Raw genomic sequence first — 21,606 nt, 5'->3', positions numbered from 1 at the left:
CATGAGATTTTAGCATTTTGTGTACTTTCTTTTTTTCCCCTTGCTATTCAATACATGATTTAGATCCTGCAGGTGGCTCCCAGGTAAGCTGGCCCTCTGTCTGGATGCGTTTTAGTATGAGCCATTATCATGAGGCCTTTCAGTAGACAAATCAAATGGACCTATGTGGGCACTGCCATTAAGTAGTATTAGGACTGCTGATATCGGAGAAGCCTTGACGCGGCTCAGCAGCTAAACATGTCTTTGCAAACGTATGTGACCAATTTCTCTGAAATTCTATTAACAGATAGGTTCAGATATGGTTACAGGTAATTTTTAGTGTGCTGGGGGGATATCAGGGGGAGAAAAAGTGCCGTCCCCCCCCCCCCCTCTCTGCTGCTGTTTGTTTGTGACCCCTCCCCTTTTCTAGAACCTGATATATAATTATCTCCAGACTGATTGAGCAGCTACCACTGTTTGTATTCAATACACAGCCATTTTGAAATGTTGCACATAAAATCAATTGTATTAAAGAAATGAAAAGACAAAAAAAGAAACTGATGGTGCCATAACATAGACAGCAGTATAGGATTGCTGTCAACAAGACTATTTAGAATTTCTATCAATATGTCTGTACAAAATGGTTATTTCGTAGAGTTACTGAAAGGCATCAAGATTTATCTAATATATTCACAGTCTGTGAAGACATCATGACCCATAATTCATTTGTCTTCTCACAGACATGTACAATTATTTATGTTTCACCGAATGAACAGAGGGCAACAACAAAAACTGATGACAATAGTGAAGAGTGCTTAGCATGGAGAAATATAATGGCAATTACTGTCCACATAAAACATCCCAAGTGTAGTAGGTGCCCAGATCAATGGATTTCTTTTCACTGAAGAGTCTGATATTCCCAAAGCATGTATTTCTAATATGGTAGAAGCAGAGGGACTCATTTAGAGCTCATTTATATTAAACATACAGAAGCATACAAAGTTTCAGGTTCCTGATTTGAACTGCCTAAGACCGGTAAAGTGCAGACTTACAGAATAAAAGTCTTCAAGCTCATAGGACTTTCCTCTTTTCCACCCAGCTTTATGGCAATAAATCCCCTTTTGGATGAAGGGTAATGCATTTGTCCTTTGAAAATAAAGAAAAGCGATTTTCATAACAGTACTATAGGGGATCGTATCATGTACAGTGGTAGATAATTCTAAAACAAAAATATTAGTATTGAACAAAGACCATTTTATCCTGTCAATTAATCAATACACGTTGAAGTCATTAAATGGTGGAAAAAATGTGGCTTTATCATTACAAGGGATCAGAAAAAAAAAACCCCAACTAAAATGTAGTGACAATTAAAGGTCTAAATATACACTTCCATGAGATAATGGCAGGGCCGGATTATAGGCTGGGTGGACGAGACAGTCATCCAGGGGCCCCCACACTGCTGCAAATATTCCCCTGACCCGGCCCACTCTACCCCTACCTGACCAACTTCCAGCAGCAGGGCACTGCAGTGCTGCGATTTGCGAGTGGCATGAAATGCAGTACGGATGGTGTAATGGTTAGCATTACTGCCTCACAGCACTGATGTCATGGGTTCAATTCCCACCATGGTCTTAAGTGTGGAGTTTGTATATTCTCCCTGTAGTTGCTTGGGTTTCCTCCGGGTACTCCAGTTTCCTCCCACAATCCAAAAAAATACTGTCAGGTTAATTGGATTCTAACAAAATTAACCCTAGCATGAATGAGTGTGCGTGTACATGTGGTAGGGAATATAGATTGTAAGCTCCACTGGGGAAGGAACTGATGTGAATGGCCAAACATTCTCTGTAAAGTGCTGCAGAATGTGTGTGTGCTATATAAATAACTGGTAATTAGAATAATAAAGTGCCCGCCCCCATAAGAGACGTGTGCTGGAACCTAGCCAGCTGTAACAGGTAGTGTCTCTCCCACTCACTCGCCCTCCCCTCTCTTTCTTGCATCCACCTCTCTCTCTCTATCCCTGACATGCTAACTCTCTGTCACTCTCTCCATGACACACTCTCTCTCTCCTCCCTGACACCCTCCTTCTCCCACCCACTCCCTATCCCTTTCTCCCCTCTCTCTCTCTCTGTCTCTCCCTGCCTTGTACCCCTCTCTTCCTCTCTCTCTCTCCCTGGCACTCATGCTCTCCTTCCCCTCTTTCTATCTCCCTCTCTCCCCGGCACCCTCTCTTCCCCCCTGCTCGCTCCCCATCCCTCTCTCCCACTCTTTGTCTCTCTGACACCCTCTCTCTTCTATTCACTCCCCCTCCCCTCTCTTTCTGACACCCTCTCTCTCTCACTCACTCACCCTCCTTCACTCTGTCACATTGTCTCCCTCACTCAACAACTTCACTCACCCCTCTCTCATCACTCTCTCCATCGCCCTCTGTCTCTTGCACCTCTCTCCCCAACACCCTCTTTTGCTTCCCCCTCTCTTTCTCTCATTCCCTCTCTTTCCCTGACACCTCTCTCTCTGACACCCTCTTTCTCTCGCTCCAACACCCTCTCTCTCTGACACCCTCTTTCTCTATGTCGCTCTTCTCTCTATTTCCCTCATACCACCTCTCTCCCTGACATCCTCTTTGTCTCTCTCTCAGCGGTGGGGAGCAGAGTCAATTTTATTGGCGGGTCCTCCATATCTTTGTTAATCTAGGGCCCCCACTAGCCTTAATATGGCTCTGGATAATGGTGAGTTAATACTGGAAGACTGAAGGACACACACACACACACACACACACACACACACACACACACACACACACACACACACTAATAACTGAATAAGAGGCTCTCTGAACACACAAAATGTGTTATCGGAAATTATGTTATAGTATTATGCAGTCTATAGCTCTAGAAAAAAATGGAGGTCAGAGTACCTTGCAAGCTCTATTGCACAAACGCATCTAGCGATTTTTCTATTCTTCAGATCAGAATTACATTAAAACACAGCCATGAGCTAAACAATCATGCTATCTGATGTCATTCTGAAATAGAAACATTTGTCTATTTCAACCTTACCTATTTTTTCCAAATTGCCGATATTCATAAATTGTAACAGACTTGTCATATGCGAAAAAGAACCCGATAAGTTCCCTACAGGCATCACGACCATTTCTGAGAAAGAACAAAAGGTTATGAATTTCTATTTCAAGTGGGTATAACATGTTTGCTTTTTGCTATAGTGTGGCCCAATTATGCAGTGTATAAGGTAGGATAGACCTAGCACTCCCAAAACTGGAAGACTTATTTATAACCTGATCAATGTTTATTTTAAATTATTCCTGATCTACTCATTCTGTTAGTAAAACATAGAGTAATATAATTTTAGGACTGCTTTCCACCTTCCTACTTTACTGAGACCGACTGAAAACATGCATTTAACAAACACCTTCAACTGTCCCATAAGGAAGTATTTAGGGGAGGATAAACAAGAAAGTACTTGGGAGAGAGATTCAATACCACTTCCAAAGGCTCATTGATTCAGCCTTTGTTTATTTGAACAGAATTGGTCCAAACTCTAACATTTGTATCCAAGATTACAGTTTTGGCCAGTTGAAGAATAGATTCACATGGTATAGCCAATAAGGAGGAGGTAACTTAATATCCACAAATGATAATATGTAAAAAATATTTTCAATAAATACATCACAAGTCAAGCCTTCACTAAAGTTTCCTTTGAAGTAGATCATTTTTTTTTTTACACAGCATAAAAAAGGTGCAGCCATGTCTGTGCTAGCTGCTGTCAATGATAAAAGCATTTAATAAAGATTATAATGTGTCCGAAACAAAAATACTGCCCCTGTGTTACGCTGCTGTGTCCCAGCCCGATGAGGCATCCTTGCAATGAGTAATGTATTTCATGGCAGTCTTTTATTTTCATTATACAGAAATAACATCATTGAATGCCTTGGAGCTACTAACTCATGGTTTCTACATTAATTTCACCAGCAGGTCAGATTTATATTGAAAACAATTTAATAGACTATAAAAAGGAAATTACACTGAAGCAAGGATACCACAAAAGAGATTACGAGAGTTCTTTTTGACTATATATATTACTAATGTCATTATTTGTGCATTCCCAGTAACTGCTAGAAAAGCAAGTTGTTGTATATATGAGCATTAATGTCATTTTTGCTACGGCATAACAGTAGATTGCAAATAAGCATGTTAAAATGGCATTCAAGGACTGTGTCATTTATTTGGGATTAAAGGGCAATGAAAATGTAACTGATAAGAGTTTTCAGTATACATTTCAAAGAATATGATTATCAAAGAAATCATTTTGCATCATATAAAAAAATACATAACCTAGTATGGTAAACTAATTTATGTACAAAAATCAGTTATGCTTACCTGTATCAGCTATGAAGTGGATTTTCCTAAAGTACTGTATACCCATCACTATACTAAGGGGCGTATTCAACTGGGACTTTTATCCCACGCGCAATAAGCCCAGAGGGTGAACTTTCCTCACAGCCTCAGGAGCTGTAAGAAAAGGTCCACATTAAATTGCACCCACGGGATTTACTGAGAATCTGCATTTTAAACAGTAAATCGATTGTTGAAAGAGTATATGACTCCATGGGGGCATTCACTTGTGCCTCGCGACCCCTGCTGCCGTCTATGGTAATAGGTGTCTATCAGTGCAATTCAATTGTTGCTCTGATCAGGTGCCCATTAGCAGCGGCAGTCACATTTTTTCTCTCAGCCTCCGGGGGTGCAAGAAAAAAACCCTAAGGAAAGTCCATAGTTTCGGTGCCTAAAGCGCCCAAACCCGGACTTTAGACACCTAACAGAGATCTTTAGACGGGTTAGGCACGTTGTGCCGCTAAACCTGGTGCTTTCAGATGCGTTAAATGTTAATGAGTGTATGATCAGAGCAACAATTTAAATGCTCTTATTGGCGCCCATTACTATAGATGGCCAGCAGGGGCATGTGGTAGGACAATTGGATTCCACCTATGTTTTGAATAAAAATTGGTTGATAATTGATAATTGTGGGCACGCGACTGTTTAACTGTTGATACTTGTATGTAAATGTTTATTTGTTTTGCATGGATCTCTGCGCTGGTCATTATGCATAGCCTCTTATCCCTTCAATAAATGTTGTCTTTCAAAGAAAAGAAAAAAAAAAAAAGAGTACTTCCCTCTCCACACAACAGATTTATGTTTAAAGACCAAAACAGTCAATACTATACTTAAACAAACATGTAACATATACTGTGTGCTACAGCCAGAGTTGAGCGAAATGTCTAAATTGTTCTGTGACTAATTTGCCTCGTTCCACATTAATTTGTTGATTTTCCCAGGTTTCTCAAGCAAAATTTGTTTCTCACTTATACAAGAGTCACGAATTTCAGGGAGTTCTCCTGGAAGAGAACACCCTCCCGGATCCTCTCCATTTATCCAGTAAAGTGGGCGCAGTCCTGATGACACAATTTGCATCTTCATTGACACACCACTTTTGCACAATGCCACAAATAACATTGCCACGCTCCACACAGTTGCCTCTTGGCAAGTATGACTTACAGTACATTCTAACCACACCACATAGCAGGGTAATGGACACCGCAGTCATCCTAGATATATGTCTAGCTTTATCAACAAGTTTTATCATACGCAACAAGTTTAAGTTCTTGTTGCATATAATAAATAGCGCTCCAGCCAATCAGTTCCTGTAATGTGTTTGAAAAATAAGAATTTAACCATGGGGAATAGCGGCTCCGCAGGAGACTGGGCACAACTATAAAGAAAGCTTTAGACTACTGGTGTGCACTGGCTCCTCCCACTATGACCCTCCTCCAGACTTCAGTTAGGATACTGTGCCCGGAAGAGCTGACACAATAAGGAAGGATTTTGAATCTCGGGTAAGACTCATACCAGCCACACCAATCACACCGTATAACTCGTGATACAATACCCAGTTAACAGTATGATAACAACTGAGCCTCTCAACAGATGGCTCAACAATAACCCTTTAGTTAAGCAATAACTATATACAAGTATTGCAGACAATCTGCACTTGGGATGGGCGCCCAGCATCCACTACGGACTACGAGAAATAGAATTACCGGTGAGTAAATTCTTATTTTCTCTGACGTCCTAAGTGGATGCTGGGACTCCGTAAGGACCATGGGGATTATACCAAAGCTCCCAAACGGGCGGGAGAGTGCGGATGACCCTACAGCACCGAATGGGCAAACTCTAGGTCCTCCTCAGCCAGGGTGTCAAACTTGTAGAATTTAGCAAACGTGTTTGACCCCGACCAAGTAGCTGCTCGGCAAAGTTGAAGAGCCGAGACCCCTCGGGCAGCCGCCCAAGAAGAGCCCACCTTCCTCGTGGAATGGGCTTTCACTGATTTAGGATGCGGCAGTCCAGCCGCAGAATGTGCAAGCTGAATCGTACTACAGATCCAGCGAGCAATGGTCTGCTTTGAAGCAGGTGCACCCTACTTGTTGGGCGCATACAGGATAAAGAGCGAGTCAGTCTTTCTGACTCCAGCTGTCCTGGAAACATAGATTTTCAGGGCCCTGACTACGTCCAACAACTTGGAAGCCTCCAAGTCTTTTGTAGCCGCAGGCACCACGATAGGTTGGTTCAGATGAAAAGCTGATACCACTTTAGGGAGAAACTGGGGACGAGTCCTCAATTCCGCCCTATCCATATGGAAAATCAGATAAGGGCTTTTACATGACAAAGCCGCCAATTCTGATACATGCCTGGTCGAAGCCAAGGCCAACAACATGACCACTTTCCACGTGAGATATTTCAAATCCACGGTTTTCAGTGGCTCAAACCAATGTGACTTTAGGAAATCCAACACCACGTTGAGATCCCAAGGTGCCACTGGAGGCACAAAAGGGGGCTGAATATGCAGCACTCCCTTAACAAAAGTCTGAACTTCAGGTAGTGAAGCCAGTTCTCTCTGGAAGAAAATCGATAGAGCCGAACTCTGGACCTTAATGGAACCCAATTTAAGGCCCATAGTCACCCCTGACTGTAGGAAGTGCAGGAAACGGCCCAGCTGAAATTCCTCCGTTGGGGCCTTCCTGGCCTCACACCACGCAACATATTTTCGCCATATGCGGTGATAATGGTTTGCGGTTACTTCTTTCCTAGCTTTAATCAGCGTAGGAATGACTTCCTCCGGAATGCCCTTTTCCTTCAGGATCCGGTGTTCAACCGCCATGCCGTCAAACGCAGCCGCGGTAAGTCTTGGAACAGACAGGGCCCCTGCTGCAGCAGGTCTTGTCTGAGCGGTAGAGGCCATGGGTCCTCTGAGATCATTTCTTGAAGTTCCGGGTACCAAGCTCTTCTTGGCCAATCCGGAACAATGAGTATAGTTCTTACTCCTCTTCTCCGTATTATCCTCAGTACCTTTGGTATGAGAGGAAGAGGAGGGAACACATAAACCGAACGGTACACCCACGGTGTCACTAGAGCGTCCACAGCTATCGCCTGCGGGTCTCTTGACCTGGCGCAATACTTTTCTAGCTTTTTGTTTAGGCGGGACGCCATCATGTCCACCTGTGGCCTTTCCCAACGGTTTACAATCATTTGAAAGACTTCTGGATGAAGTCCCCACTCTCCCGGGTGGAGGTCGTGCCTGCTGAGGAAGTCTGCTTCCCAGTTGTCCACTCCCGGAATGAACACTGCTGACAGTGCTAACACGTGATTTTCCGCCCATCGGAGAATCCTTGTGGCTTCTGCCATTGCCGTCCTGCTTCTCGTGCCGCCCTGTCGGTTTACATGGGCGACTGCCGTGATGTTGTCTGACTGGATCAGTACCGGCTGGTTTTGAAGCAGGGGTTTTGCCTGACTTAGGGCATTGTAAATGGCCCTTAGTTCCAGAATATTTATGTGCAGGGAAGTCTCCTGACTTGACCATAGTCCTTGGAAGTTTCTTCCCTGTGTGACTGCCCCCCAGCCTCGAAGGCTGGCATCCGTGGTCACCAGGACCCAGTCCTGTATGCCGAATCTGCGGCCCTCTTGAAGATGAGCACTCTGCAGCCACCACAGCAGAGACACCCTGGTCCTTGGAGACAGGGTTTTCAGCTGATGCATCTGAAGATGCGATCCGGACCACTTGTCCAACAGGTCCCACTGAAAGGTTCTTGCATGAAACCTGCCGAATGGAATCGCTTCGTAGGAAGCTACCATCTTTCCCAGGATCCGCGTGCAGTGATGCACCGACACCTGTTTTGGTTTTAGGAGGCCTCTGACTAGAGATGACAGCTCCTTGGCCTTCTCCTCCGGGAGAAACACTTTTTTCTGTTCTGTGTCCAGAACCATCCCCAGGAACAGTAGACGTGTCGTAGGGACCAGCTGTGACTTTGGAATGTTTAGAATCCAGCCGTGCTGTTGTAGCACCTCCCGAGATAGTGCTACCCCGACCAACAACTGCTCTCTGGACCTCGCCTTTATCAGGAGATCGTCCAAGTACGGGATAATTAAAACTCCCTTCTTTCGAAGGAGTATCATCATTTCGGCCATTACCTTGGTAAAGACCCTCGGAGCCGTGGATAGACCGAACGGCAACATCTGGAATTGGTAATGACAATCCTGTACCACAAATCTGAGGTACTCCTGGTGAGGATGGTAAATGGGGACATGCAGGTAAGCATCCTTGATGTCCAGTGATACCATGTAATCCCCCTCGTCCAGGCTTGCAATAACCGCCCTGAGCGATTCCATCTTGAACTTGAATTTTTTTATATATGTGTTCAAGGATTTCAAATTTAAAATGGGTCTCACCGAACCGTCTGGTTTCGGTACCACAAACATTGTGGAATAGTAACCCCGTCCTTGTTGAAGTAGGGGTACCTTTACTATCACCTGTTGTGAATACAGCTTGTGAATTGCCTGTAACACTGCCTCCCTGCCTGAGGGAGTGGTTGGCAAGGCAGATTTGAGGAAACGGCAGGGGGGAGACGTCTCGAATTCCAGCTTGTACCCCTGAAATACTATCTGAAAAATCCAGGGATCCACCCGTGAGCGAGCCCACTGATTGCTGAAATATTTGAGACGGGCCCCCACCGTACCTGGCTCCGCCTGTGGAGCCCCAGCGTCATGCTGTGGACTTAGAGGAAGCGGTGGAGGACTTTTGCTCCTGGGAACTGGCTGTATGCTGCAGCTTTTTTCCCCTACCTCTGCCTCTGGGCAGAAAGGACGCGCCTTTAACCCGCTTGCCCCTATTGGGCCGAAAGGACTGTACCTGATAATACGGTGCTTTCTTTGGCTGTGAGGGAACATGGGGTAAAAATGTAGACTTCCCAGCTGTTGCTGTGGAAACGAGGTCCGAGAGACCATCCCCGAACAACTCCTCACCCTTATAAGGCAGAACTTCCATGTGCCTTTTGGAATCTGCATCTCCTGTCCACTGCCGAGTCCATAACCCTCTCCTGGCAGAAATGGACATTGCACTAATTTTGGATGCAGGCCGGCAAATATCCCTCTGTGCATCCCTCATGTATAAAAGTGCGTATTTTATATGCTCTACGGTTAGCAATATAGTGTCCCTGTCTAGGGTATCAATATTTTCTGACAGGGAATCTGACCATGCAGCTGCAGCACTGCACATCCATGCTGAAGCAATAGCTGGTCTCAGTATAACACCTGTGTGTGTATATATAGATTTCAGGATAGCCTCCTGCTTTCTATCCGCAGATTCCTTCAGGGCGGCCGTATCCGGAGACGGTAGTGCCACCTTCTTTGACAAGCGTGTGAGCGCTTTATCCACTCTAGGGGATGTTTCCCAACGTGACCTATCCTCTGGCGGGAAAGGGTACGCCATTACTAACCTCTTAGAAATTACCAGCTTCTTATCAGGGGAAGCCCACGCTTCTTCACACACTTCATTTAACTCCTCAGATGGAGGAAAAGCTACTGGTAGTTTTTTCTCTCCAAACATAATACCCTTTTTTGTGGTACCGGGGGTAACATCAGAAATGTGCAACACATTTTTCATTGCCTCAATCATGTAACGTGTGGCCCTACTGGAAGTTACATTAGTCTCATCGTCGTCGACACTGGAGTCAGTACCCGTGTCGACATCTGTGTCTGCCATCTGAGGTAGCGGGCGTTTTAGAGCCCCTGATGGCTTTTGAGACGCCGGGGCAGGCACAGGCTGAGAAGCCGGCTGTCCACATTTGGTATGTCGTCAAACCTTTTATGCAAGGAGTCGACACTGTCGCGTAATTCCTTCCACAGCACCATCCACTCAGGTGTCGACCCCGCAGGGGGTGACATCACATTTACAGGCATCTGCTCCGCCTCCACATAAGCCTCCTCATCAAACATGTCGACACAGCCGTACCGACACACCGCAAACACACAGGGAATGCTCTGACAGAGGACAGGACCCCACAAAGCCCTTTGGGGAGACAGAGAGAGAGAGAGTATGCCAGCACACACCAGAGCGCTATATAACACAGGGATCCCACTATAAATGAGTGTTTTCCCTTATAGCTGCTTTTATATATATATATATATATATATATATATATATATATATATATATATATCCTGCACCTAAATTTAGTGCCCCCCCTCTCTTTTTTACCCTTCTGTAGCTTGCAGACTGCAGATGAGAGCCAGGGAGCTTCCTTCCAGCGGAGCTGTGAGGGAAAAATGGCGCCAGTGTGCTGAGGGAGATGGCCCCGCCCCTTTTCCGGCGGACTTCTCCCGCTTTTTCTGGAATACTGGCAGGGGTATTTTTACATCTATATAGCCTCTAGGACTATATATGATGTAGATTTGCCAGCCAAGGTGTCTTATATTGCCCTCAGGGCGCCCCCCCCCCCCAGCGCCCTGCACCCATCAGTGACCGGAGTGTGAGGTGTACATGAGGAGCAATGGCGCACAGCTGCAGTGCTGTGCGCTACCTTGGTGAAGACCGAAGTCTTCTGCCGCCGATTTTCCGGACCTCTTCATGCTTCTGGCTCTGTAAGGGGGACGGCGGCGCGGCTCCGGGAACGAACACCAAGGTCGGGTCCTGCGGTCGGTCCCTCTGGAGCTAATGGTGTCCAGTAGCCTAAGAAGCCCAAACTACCACCTGTTAGGTAGGTTCGCTTCTTCTCCCCTTAGTCCCTCGCTGCAGTGAGTCTGTTGCCAGCAGATCTCACTGTAAAAATAAGAATTTACTTACCGGTAATTCTCTTTCTCGTAGTCCGTAGTGGATGCTGGGAACTCCGTAAGGACCATGGGGAATAGCGGGCTCCGAAGGAGGCTGGGCACTCTAGAAAGATCTTAGACTACCTGGTGTGCACTGGCTCCTCCCACTATGACCCTCCTCCAAGCCTCAGTTAGGTACTGTGCCCGGACGAGCGTACACAATAAGGAAGGATTTTGAATCCCGGGTAAGACTCATACCAGCCACACCAATCACACCGAACAACTCGTGATATGAAAACACAGTTAACAGCATGAAACGATAGAGCCTCTCAACAGATGGCTCAACAATAACCCGATTTAGTTAACAATAACTATGTACAAGTATTGCAGATAGACCGCACTTGGGATGGGCGCCCAGCCTCCACTACGGACTACGAGAAAGAGAATTACCGGTAAGTAAATTCTTATTTTCTCTAACGTCCTAGTGGATGCTGGGAACTCCGTAAGGACCATGGGGATTATACCAAAGCTCCCAAACGGGCGGGAGAGTGCGGATGACTCTGCAGCACCGAATGAGAGAACTCCAGGTCCTCCTCAGCCAGGGTATCAAATTTATAGAATTTTGCAAACGTGTTTGCCCCTGACCAAGTAGCTGCTCGGCAAAGTTGTAAAGCCGAGACCCCTCGGGCAGCCGCCCAAGATGAGCCCACCTTCCTTGTGGAATGGGCATTGACAGATTTAGGCTGTGGCAGGCCTGCCACAGTATGTGCAAGCTGAATTGTACTACAAATCCAACGAGCAATAGTCTGCTTAGAAGTAGGAGCACCCAGCTTGTTGGGTGCATATAGGATAAACAGCGAGTCAGATTTTCTGACTCCAGCCGTCCTGGAAACATATATTTTCAGGGCCCTGACAACGTCTAGCAACTTGGAGTCCTCCAAATCCTTAGTAGCCGCAGGCACCACAATAGGCTGGTTCAGGTGAAACGCTGACACCACCTTAGGGAGAAACTGGGGACGAGTCCTCAATTCTGCCCTATCCATATGAAAAACCAGATAAGGGCTTTTACATGATAAAGCCGCCAATTCTGACACTCGCCTGGCTGATGCCAGGGTCAATAACATGACCACTTTCCACGTGAGATATTTCAGATCCACGGTTTTTAGTGGCTCAAACCAATGTGATTTCAAGAAATTCAACATTACGTTGAGATCCCACGGTGCCACAGGAGGCACAAATGGGGGCTGAATATGCAGCACTCCTTTCACAAACGTCTGAACTTCAGGTACTGAAGCTAGTTCCATTTGAAAGAAAATCGACAGAGCCGAGATCTGTACTTTAATGGAGCCTAGTTTTAGGCCCATATTCACTCCTGCTTGCAGGAAATGCAGAAATCGACCTAGTTGAAATTCCTCTGTTGGGGCCTTTTTGGCCTCGCACCATGCAACATATTTCCGCCATATGCGGTGATAATGTTTTGCCGTAACATCTTTCCTGGCTTTAATAAGCGTAGGAATGACTTCCTCCGGAATGCCCTTTTCCTTCAGGATCCGGCGTTCAACCGCCATGCCGTCAAACGCAGCCGCGGTAAGTCTTGGAACAGACAGGGGCCCTGCTGTAGCAGGTCCTGTCTGAGCGGCAGGGACCAAGGGTCCTCTGAGATCATCTCTTGAAGTTCCGGGTACCACGCTCTTCTTGGCCAATCCGGAACCACGAGAATTGTGTTTACTCCTCGCTTTCTTATTATTCTCAGTACCTTTGGTATGAGAGGTAGAGGAGGGAACACATACACTGACCGGTACACCCATGGTGTCACTAGGGCGTCCACCGCTATCGCCTGAGGGTCTCTTGACCTGGCGCAATACTTCTCTAGTTTTTTGTTTATGCGGGACGCCATCATGTCCACCTGTGGACGACCCCATTGATTTACAATCATTTGGAAGACTTCTGGATGAAGTCCCCACTCTCCCGGGTGGAGGTCGTGCCTGCTGAGAAAGTCTGCTTCCCAGTTGTCCACTCCCGGGATGAACACTGCTGACAGTGCTAGTACATGATTCTCCGCCCATCGGAGAATTTTTGTGGCTTCTGCCATCGCCGTCCTGCTTCTTGTGCCGCCCTGTCGATTCACATGGGCGACTGCCGTGATGTTGTCTGACTGGATCAGCACCGGCTGGTGTAGGAGCAGGGATTTTGCTTGACTTAGGGCATTGTAAATGGCCCTTAGTTCCAGAATATTTATGTGAAGGGCAGTCTCCTGACTTGACCATAGTCCCTGGAAATTTCTTCCCTTTGTGACTGCCCCCCAGCCTCGTAGGCTGGCATCCGTGGTCACCAGGACCCAGTCCTGTATGCCGAATCTGCGGCCCTCCAGAAGATGCGCACTGTTCAGCCACCACAGAAGAGACACCCTGGTTCGTGGAGACAGGGTTATTAAACGATGCATCTGAAGATGCGATCCGGACCACTTGTCCAACAGGTTCCACTGAAAGATTCTGGCATGGAACCTGCCGAATGGAATTGCTTCGTAGGAAGCTACCATCTTTCCCAGGACTCGCGTGCAGTGATGCACCGATACCTGTTTTGGTTTTAGGAGGTCTCTGACTAGAGAAGACAACTCCCTGGCTTTCTCCTCCGGGAGAAACACTTTTTTCTGGGCCGTGTCCCGAATCATTCCCAGGAACATTAGACGTGTCGTGGGGACCAGCTGTGACTTTGGGATATTCAGAATCCAACCGTGCTGGCTCAGCACTTCCTGAGATAGTGCTACTCCCACTAACAACTGTTCCTTGGATCGTGCCTTTATTAGGAGATCGTCCAAGTATGGGATAATTAAAACTCCCTTTTTTCGAAGGAGTATCATCATTTCCGCCATAACCTTGGTAAATACCCTCGGTGCCGTGGAGAGTCCAAACGGCAGCGTCTGGAATTGGTAATGGCAATCCTGTACCACAAATCTGAGGTACTCCTGGTGAGAATTGTAAATGGGGACATGTAGGTAAGCATCCTTGATGTCCAGGGATACCATGTAATCCCCCTCGTCCAGGCTTGCAATAACCGCCCTGAGCGATTCCATCTTGAACTTGAATTTTTTTATGTATGTGTTCAAGGACTTCAAATTTAGAATGGGTCTCACCGAACCGTCCGGTTTCGGTACCACAAATAGTGTGGAATAGTAACCCCGGCCTTGTTGGAGTAGGGGTACCTTGATTATCACCTGCTGGGAATACAGCTTGTGAATTGCCGCTAGCACTGCCTCCCTGTCTGAGGGAGCAATCGGCAAGGCGGATTTTAGGAAACGGCGGGGTGGAATCGCCTCGAATTCCAGCCTGTATCCTTGAGATACTATTTGAAGGATCCAGGGATCCACCTGTGAGCGAACCCACTGATCGCTGAAATTCCTGAGGCGGGCCCCCACCGTACCCGGCTCCGCTTGTGAAGCCCCACCGTCATGCGGCGGACTTGGAAGAGGAAGCGGGGGAGGACTTTTGTTCCTGGGAACCTGCTGTTTGCTGCAGCCTTTTTCCCCTGCCTCTGCCTCTTGACAGAAAAGACCCTCCTTTTCCCCGCTTATTTTTCTGGGATCGAAAGGACTGAACCTGATAAAATGGCGCCTTCTTAGGCTGCGAGGGGACATGGGGTAAAAATGCTGACTTCCCAGACGTTGCTGTGGAAACTAGGTCGGAGAGACCATCCCCAAATAATTCCTCCCCTTTATAAGGCAAAACTTCCATGTGCCTTTTGGAATCTGCATCTCCAGTCCACTGGCGAGTCCATAAACATCTCCTAGCAGAGATAGATAGTGCACTTACTTTAGATGCCAGCCGGCAGATTTCCCTCTGTGCATCTCTCATGTATAAGACTGAGTCTTTTATATGGTCAATTGTTAACAGGATCGTGTCTCTGTCTAGTGTGTCAATATTTTCTGACAGGTTATCTGACCATGCAGCGGCAGCACTGCACATCCAAGCTGACGCAATTGCTGGTCTGAGAATAATGCCTGAGTGTGTATATACAGACTTCAGGATCGCCTCCTGCCTTCTATCAGCAGGTTCCTTAAGGGCGGCCGTATCCTGGGACGGTAGTGCCACCTTTTTTGACAAACGTGTGAGCGCTTTATCCACCCTCGGGGGTGTTTCCCAACGTAACCTATCCTCTGGCGGGAAACGGAACGCCATTAGTAATTTCTTAGGAATCACCAATTTCTTATCAGGGGAAGCCCACGCTTCTTCACACACTTCATTTAATTCATCTGACGGGGGGAAAACTACAGGTAGTTTTTTCTCCCCAAACATAATACCCTTTTTTGTGGTACCTGGATGTAAATCAGAAATATTGAACACCTCTTTCATTGCCTCAATCATGCAGCGAATGGCCTTAACGGGCATTAAATTTGACTCATCGTCGTCGACACTGGCGTCAGTATCCGTGTCGACATCTACTTGTGCCACCTGAGATAACGGGCGTTTTAGAGCCCCTGATGACTTCTGAGACCCTTGGACCGGCACGAGCTGAAGACTCGGCTGTCCCACAGTCGGCATGTCGTCAAATTTTTTATGTAAGGAGTCTATACGTGCACTCATTTCTTGCCATAATACCATCCACTCAGGTGTCTGCCCCGCAGGGGGTGACATCTCTGCTAAAGGCATCTGCTCTCCCTCCACATCATTATCCTCCTCAAACATGTCGACACAGCCGTACCGACACACTCCACACACACAGGGAATGCTCAAATAGAGGACAGGACCCACAAAAGCCCTTTGGGGGGACAGAGTAAGAGTATGCCAGCACACACCAGAGCGCTATATATATACAGGGACTAACTGAGTTATGTCCCTAATAGCTGCTTATACTGTATACAATGCCAATTTAGTGCCCCCCCCTCTCTTTTTCCCTCTTACTGTATTGTAGAAATGCAGGGAAGAGCCAGGGAGCTTCCTTCCAGCCAAGCTGTGAGGGAAAAATGGCGCCAGTGTGCTGAGGAGATAGGCTCCGCCCCTTTTTCGCGGCCTATTCTCCCGCTTATTTTGGGATTCTGGCAGGGGTATTTACCTCATATATAGCCCCAGGGGCTATATATTGAGGTATTTTAGCCAGCCAAGGTGTTTTTATTGCTGCCTCAGAGCGCCCCCCCCCCCAGCGCTCTGCACCCTCAGTGACCGGAGTGTGAAGTGTGTATGAGGAGCAATGGCGCACAGCTGCAGTGCTGTGCGCTACCTTGGTGAAGACAGGACGTCTTCATGCCGCCGATTTTCCGGACCATCTTCCTGCTTCTGGCTCTGTAAGGGGGACGGCGGCGCGGCTCCGGGACCGAACATCAAGGCTGGGCCTGCGGTCGATCCCTCTGGAGCTAATGGTGTCCAGTAGCCTAAGAAGCCCAATCCGGCTGCAAGCAGGCGAGTTCGCTTCTTCTCCCCTTAGTCCCTCGCTGCAGTGAGCCTGTTGCCAGCAGGTCTCACTGAAAAAAACAAATTCTAAGACTATAACTTTCTAAGAGCTCAGGAGAGCCCCTAGTGTGCATCCAACCTCGGCCGGGCACGAAATCTAACTGAGGCTTGGAGGAGGGTCATAGTGGGAGGAGCCAGTGCACACCAGGTAGTCTAAGATCTTTCTAGAGTGCCCAGCCTCCTTCGGAGCCCGCTATTCCCCATGGTCCTTACGGAGTTCCCAGCATCCACTAGGACGTTAGAGAAATAAAAAACCTAAATATACTTTCTTTCTAGGAGCTCAGGAGAGCCCCTAGTGTGCATCCAGCTCAGCCGGGCACAAGATTCTAACTGAAGTCTGGAGGAGGGTCATAGTGGGAGGAGCCAGTGCACACCAGTAGTCTAAAGCTTTCTTTATAGTTGTGCCCAGTCTCCTGCGGAGCCGCTATTCCCCATGGTCCTTACGGAGTCCCAGCATCCACTTAGGACGTCAGAGAAATGACAGTTGTTAGCTGATTGACTGGAGCACCATTTATCGTACGCAATGAGTTTTAAAACTCATTGTGTATGACAAAACCCATTAACAAATCAGCCCCATAGTTAGAAATGTAATTCTGCGACATTAAAGACCATCACCAGAACTTTGTCCCCTACACCCTTTATGGCGACACCGCTCACCCACCTCTAGTTTAGGCCCTGTTGAGCCTTTTGTAAGTAAGGCATTTGTTGGATGGATACTTACAGATGTTCCACTTGTGAGATGGGATGGAGGGCTATAATAAACTCAAAACTATATAGTGAAGGTAACATACAACACCTTAAGGGATGTAAAGACACAAATGGCCTTGGATACAAATACTGGGATGAATAGGGATTTACTTGTCGAGACAATGGTGGGTGGATCCCAGTGGCTGGTAGACAGGCAGAACAGGTATTCTGGAGAGGCTGAAGTACAGGGAAAAGTGGAGGCTGGTCACAGGCTTGAAGCAACGCTGCGGTGCAGGCTGAGACACAGTGGACTGTTGAAGCTGATCATGGGGAGGGGAGAGAGTAGTTGTAATGAAGGACATAGCATAATTTGGACACAGGCTTGAGGCGCAGCACAATTCTTCTTCTTCTGCAATGTAGGCAGATACTGCATCCAAGGAATTGCAAACAGGGGTCACAGGCTTGAAGTTCAGCAGAGTGCTCACAGTAACTCAGTTCACAAAGGTTCAAAGTAACTCAGATGACAAGAAACAGTGGCGTGCAAATTAATTGGGACATAGCTTGTTTTACCCCTGTGTTTTATGTATTGTTCATAAAAGAGAATACACAAAGACTTATTTACATTTATAGACTAGCTGTGCTGCTGCGCTTTACTCCTTCGCTGTTGTCCCACTCTTGCACTCACAGTCTATTCCCTTAGGGTCTAGGGTGCATATTAATGATCTTTCTGCAGGTTTATACGGAAACCTTGGTTTGACGTTTACTTCCTTAATAGTCACGATTGATCATATTCAGGGTGAGATGCCTCAAGCAGAAAACTGCAGTCAAACCTCTGAAAATGCAGTTTCCAGAGGTTTGCCCGCATACCGCATATGCACCAAGCCCCGGAATGCGGTAGTTTCTGGGGCTTAGATTCAGTGGACAACACCATCTTCAGATGGAGTTGTCCAATAGAAGCCTATGGGCTTCTATCGCACCTCCCCGCTGAGAGGGATCCCTCCCAGCACCTCCATCGGCACTTGATGCATGCGCCGATAGGATTCCGGGTCCTAAACCTGGAAGTCCTATCATCGCAAAGGACAGTTCTTACTGCAAGAGCTGTCCTTTGTGGTTTTCTTCATGCATACAGTGTTAGTAAATGCTGATATGCATGCGGAGAGTGGCGGGATACATCATAAGCAAAATGCAATGCTTGATGCATCCTGCCCCCACAGTGGTCTGAACAAAAGACATCAGTAACAATTTAATCAGTAGTAATGATCGGTGTTATAAATAACATCACCACAACATTCCAGTAAGAACATACACCACTGTCTTAGGTAAATTCAATTAGGACAGAGGGGACGAGTCGCAATTGCAACAGTGCTGAAACTTTGTCAATGACTGTGGAACTTGCCCCCCTTGCGACCCAATGTTGACCCAGTCTCTTGGATTTTTGTACACAACCCTATGGGTCTGCAAACAAAAGTCAAGCAGTATCATAAGAGCGCATATAGCAGTACTTACTCATGAGTGTAACAAAGTTGCACATCACTGAATTGAGCTCTCTATGTCCTTAAGGAAAAAATAAATAAATCCAAAGCACAAAAAAATCACTCTGTCACAAGTCAATTGCTTAGCACTGTAGTCAGGGACACAGCACAGGTTAAGAATCCAAATGCTTAAACAGATGGCTGACACCATTGCAATTTTAGTTGGCATGTGCATCATTCTTGCCAGTGGCTTTCTAATTATTTCTTTACTAATTATGCCAAACAGCTAATATAAACTGATATCTGAAAAGCAATCTCAGTAGTGAGATGTTATGCTTGATATCATCACATATGTACCGCTAATAAAACACAAACCTAGTGACAATACCGGCATATGTGATGAAATCTCACTTGTCCTTGACTATCCATTACAAAGCAATATGAATAATCCATTTAGGGTCTAGCAGTGTCTGTTACTCTTGCAAAGGCAAATAAAAGAAATTCTTTAAAGCCCCTGGAGTAAGCATGTGAATTACAGAGATATGCAGAGGAATTAGCTATGGCAAATCCTTTTAAGAAAAGGAGGGAGTAAATCTGTAGTCATCTTGTTTAAAAATAAATCACACCTAAAGAAAGTCTGCAAAAAATTCTTAAGATCAAGTGAGCTTTTTATTGGGTTATATTTCAATCATCCGATAATGCCACATAAAGGTCTACACTCTATGCCCTTGACTTTGAAGACTTTGATGCAGTGACTCAGATGTACACAGTATAGATTTACATCACCCTGACATATGAAGCCTCGGCCCTGTGGAAGGGAATGCATTACATGCCTGTTTTTCAGCATGTAGCACAGAAACATTTAACACAATTATTCAACTCACTGTGAGGCAGTCTCTCAATATCACTTAAATCAAGTGCACTGAATGTGTTCGGATATGCAAATACTAATTATACCGTAAATATATTATTGGTTTCAAAGTACATTATAAAATATTTGCTTAGCAAAGGATACAAACATGTCATTATCTTTTCATGTCAATGAGCCAAAGGTTTAAAGAGTTTGTAATTGATGTAATATAACAAAATAAAAACATATAAAAGTGGTTCATTAAGTGGGGTAGATTATAACAACTGCAAAAGTTGCAATCACTATGGGGTGACTAAACCAATGCTTTAGAGTTGGCGACTGTGCACAAAGGCAGTGACAGCCTGGTAATTCATGATCTGATCGGTTCCTAATTTATAAACACACTGGGGTAAATTTACTAAGAAGGGAGTTCTGTTTAAGATGGGATGTTGCCTATAGCAACCAATCAGATTCTACTACTCATTTATCTAGCACCTTCTAGAAGATATTACCTGGAATCTGATTGGTTGCTATGGGCAACATCCCATCTTAAATAGAACTCCCATCTTAGTAAATTTACCCCACTATATAGACAGACAAATACAAACATATAGGATACCACTGAACCAGCGCTGTATGGAGGTCAATATAGTCGTATTCTTGTAGTCTCTTTCGTATTTCTCAATATGCACCGAAAAAGGAAAGAGATATGCAAAACATAGTGTAGTACCTTAAGTTAAATTGTTTTAATTACTTAAAATCACCATACATAAAATTACAGAGCATCAGTGGAAGCTAGATGGATAATAGCTATGAAATCACCACTGCTTAACAATACAACTTATACAGCATGTGCTGTTAAGACATTCTTCAGTGGACTAAATCCTGAAAGGTAGGGCAATGGGTAATTACCACGAGCCGGTGAGAACTGATAAATCAGTTCTAAAAGCGTGTGAACATCAGGCTTTCCAGCTGCAGCATGGAGAGTACTCTGGTGTCAGTCAGCCTTCCAGATCTGGCATTGATCGTACCACGTCCTCCTTTAGTCAGGTCAGTCCACAGGGGCACCCACGCGTTCCGACCCTGCCTGGGTCTTTTTCAAGGTCCGCTCCTTTTGTGAATGCCTTATCTATCTCTCAAACTGATTTATAAATCCCTCCTTCACTCCTGATTGGTCCTGGCACAGCTGGTCCCTATACAATAATATTCCTATAAGTCTTTGACACTCGTGTGCCAGGAACGCCTCTTTGTGACGTCTCTATTCTACTCCTCCACTCACGATCTCATACTTCACAGTCCGGTCACGTGATCAAAACAAAGGAAGCGTCATCTGATCATGTGTTCGCCTCCCCTCTGTAGCTGCGTCTCTCCCGTATTCACAGTGAGAACCCGTCTTCTGATCACATGCTAAAGCATACGTCATCGCGCTCTCCGGTCACATGACCGCTATCCTGTGTATTATCGTTACCATGGGAACCTTCCTCTCCCGCAGTCACTTGGCGTCGATGGTTGTTATAGTAGCCAGATTTACTTGTAATCCCGGACCGTTTTGATCTTTTAATATTTGTGGAGACCGTTCATAATTAGCGTCTGAGCGTCTACTCCATTGTAAACATGAATATACATAAAAATCATAAACCGGGACACTAATAAATTACACAGGTTCTGTGGCTATATAGACAGCATATACACTTAAATCTCTCAGCATAACGCTAAATAAGAAAGTTCGTGCCCTATAAATGTTCCCCTGTGACATTTAGCAATATTAATTTCCAGTGGCTGTTCATGTTTTTCTAGGAAAAGATAAAAGGGCTCAGACACTGCTTTGGAGCCTGGAGTACTACTCTACATAGCCTGCAGTTCCATCGACACACTCTTACTTGACTTGACTTACGTAAAAATGCCCAGTTACAGACCAATTATACCTCTTCAGTCACTAGTGTAGATGCAACTAAAATGCGTACAACTCTTGATCATCTAGACTTGCGTGCATGGTTCATTGCACAGTGAATGATTCAGGA

At 45.9% G+C, this 21,606-nt stretch overlaps 1 protein-coding gene and 1 long non-coding RNA gene across 4 annotated transcripts in view; one reads left to right on the top strand and one right to left on the bottom strand.

The window, feature by feature from the left end:
• The window catches only part of LOC134932744 (uncharacterized), a 90,179-nt gene extending 85,079 nt beyond the window's left edge, over positions 1 to 5,100 (top strand). Inside the window, exon 3 of the long non-coding RNA XR_010179470.1 lies at positions 3,905 to 5,100. This is a non-coding gene — a long non-coding RNA (uncharacterized LOC134932744). The remainder of the gene's footprint in view (positions 1 to 3,904) is intronic.
• Positions 1 to 21,606, bottom strand: part of CAPS2 (calcyphosine 2) — a 274,614-nt gene that overhangs the window by 63,428 nt on the left and 189,580 nt on the right. For all 3 annotated transcript variants that reach the window (XM_063927438.1, XM_063927440.1, XM_063927439.1), the window contains exons 12-13: positions 3,036 to 3,131; positions 1,032 to 1,125 (exon numbers count right to left, since the gene is read on the bottom strand). In XM_063927438.1, the coding sequence (XP_063783508.1) occupies positions 1,032 to 1,125; positions 3,036 to 3,131 (190 nt within the window). The remainder of the gene's footprint in view (positions 1 to 1,031; positions 1,126 to 3,035; positions 3,132 to 21,606) is intronic.

This window comes from Pseudophryne corroboree, chromosome 6 (assembly GCF_028390025.1).
Source record: "Pseudophryne corroboree isolate aPseCor3 chromosome 6, aPseCor3.hap2, whole genome shotgun sequence".
Classification (NCBI taxonomy): domain Eukaryota; kingdom Metazoa; phylum Chordata; class Amphibia; order Anura; family Myobatrachidae; genus Pseudophryne; species Pseudophryne corroboree.
Note: the sequence above shows the minus strand (reverse complement) of the source record. Positions and strands in the feature narration are given on the sequence as shown.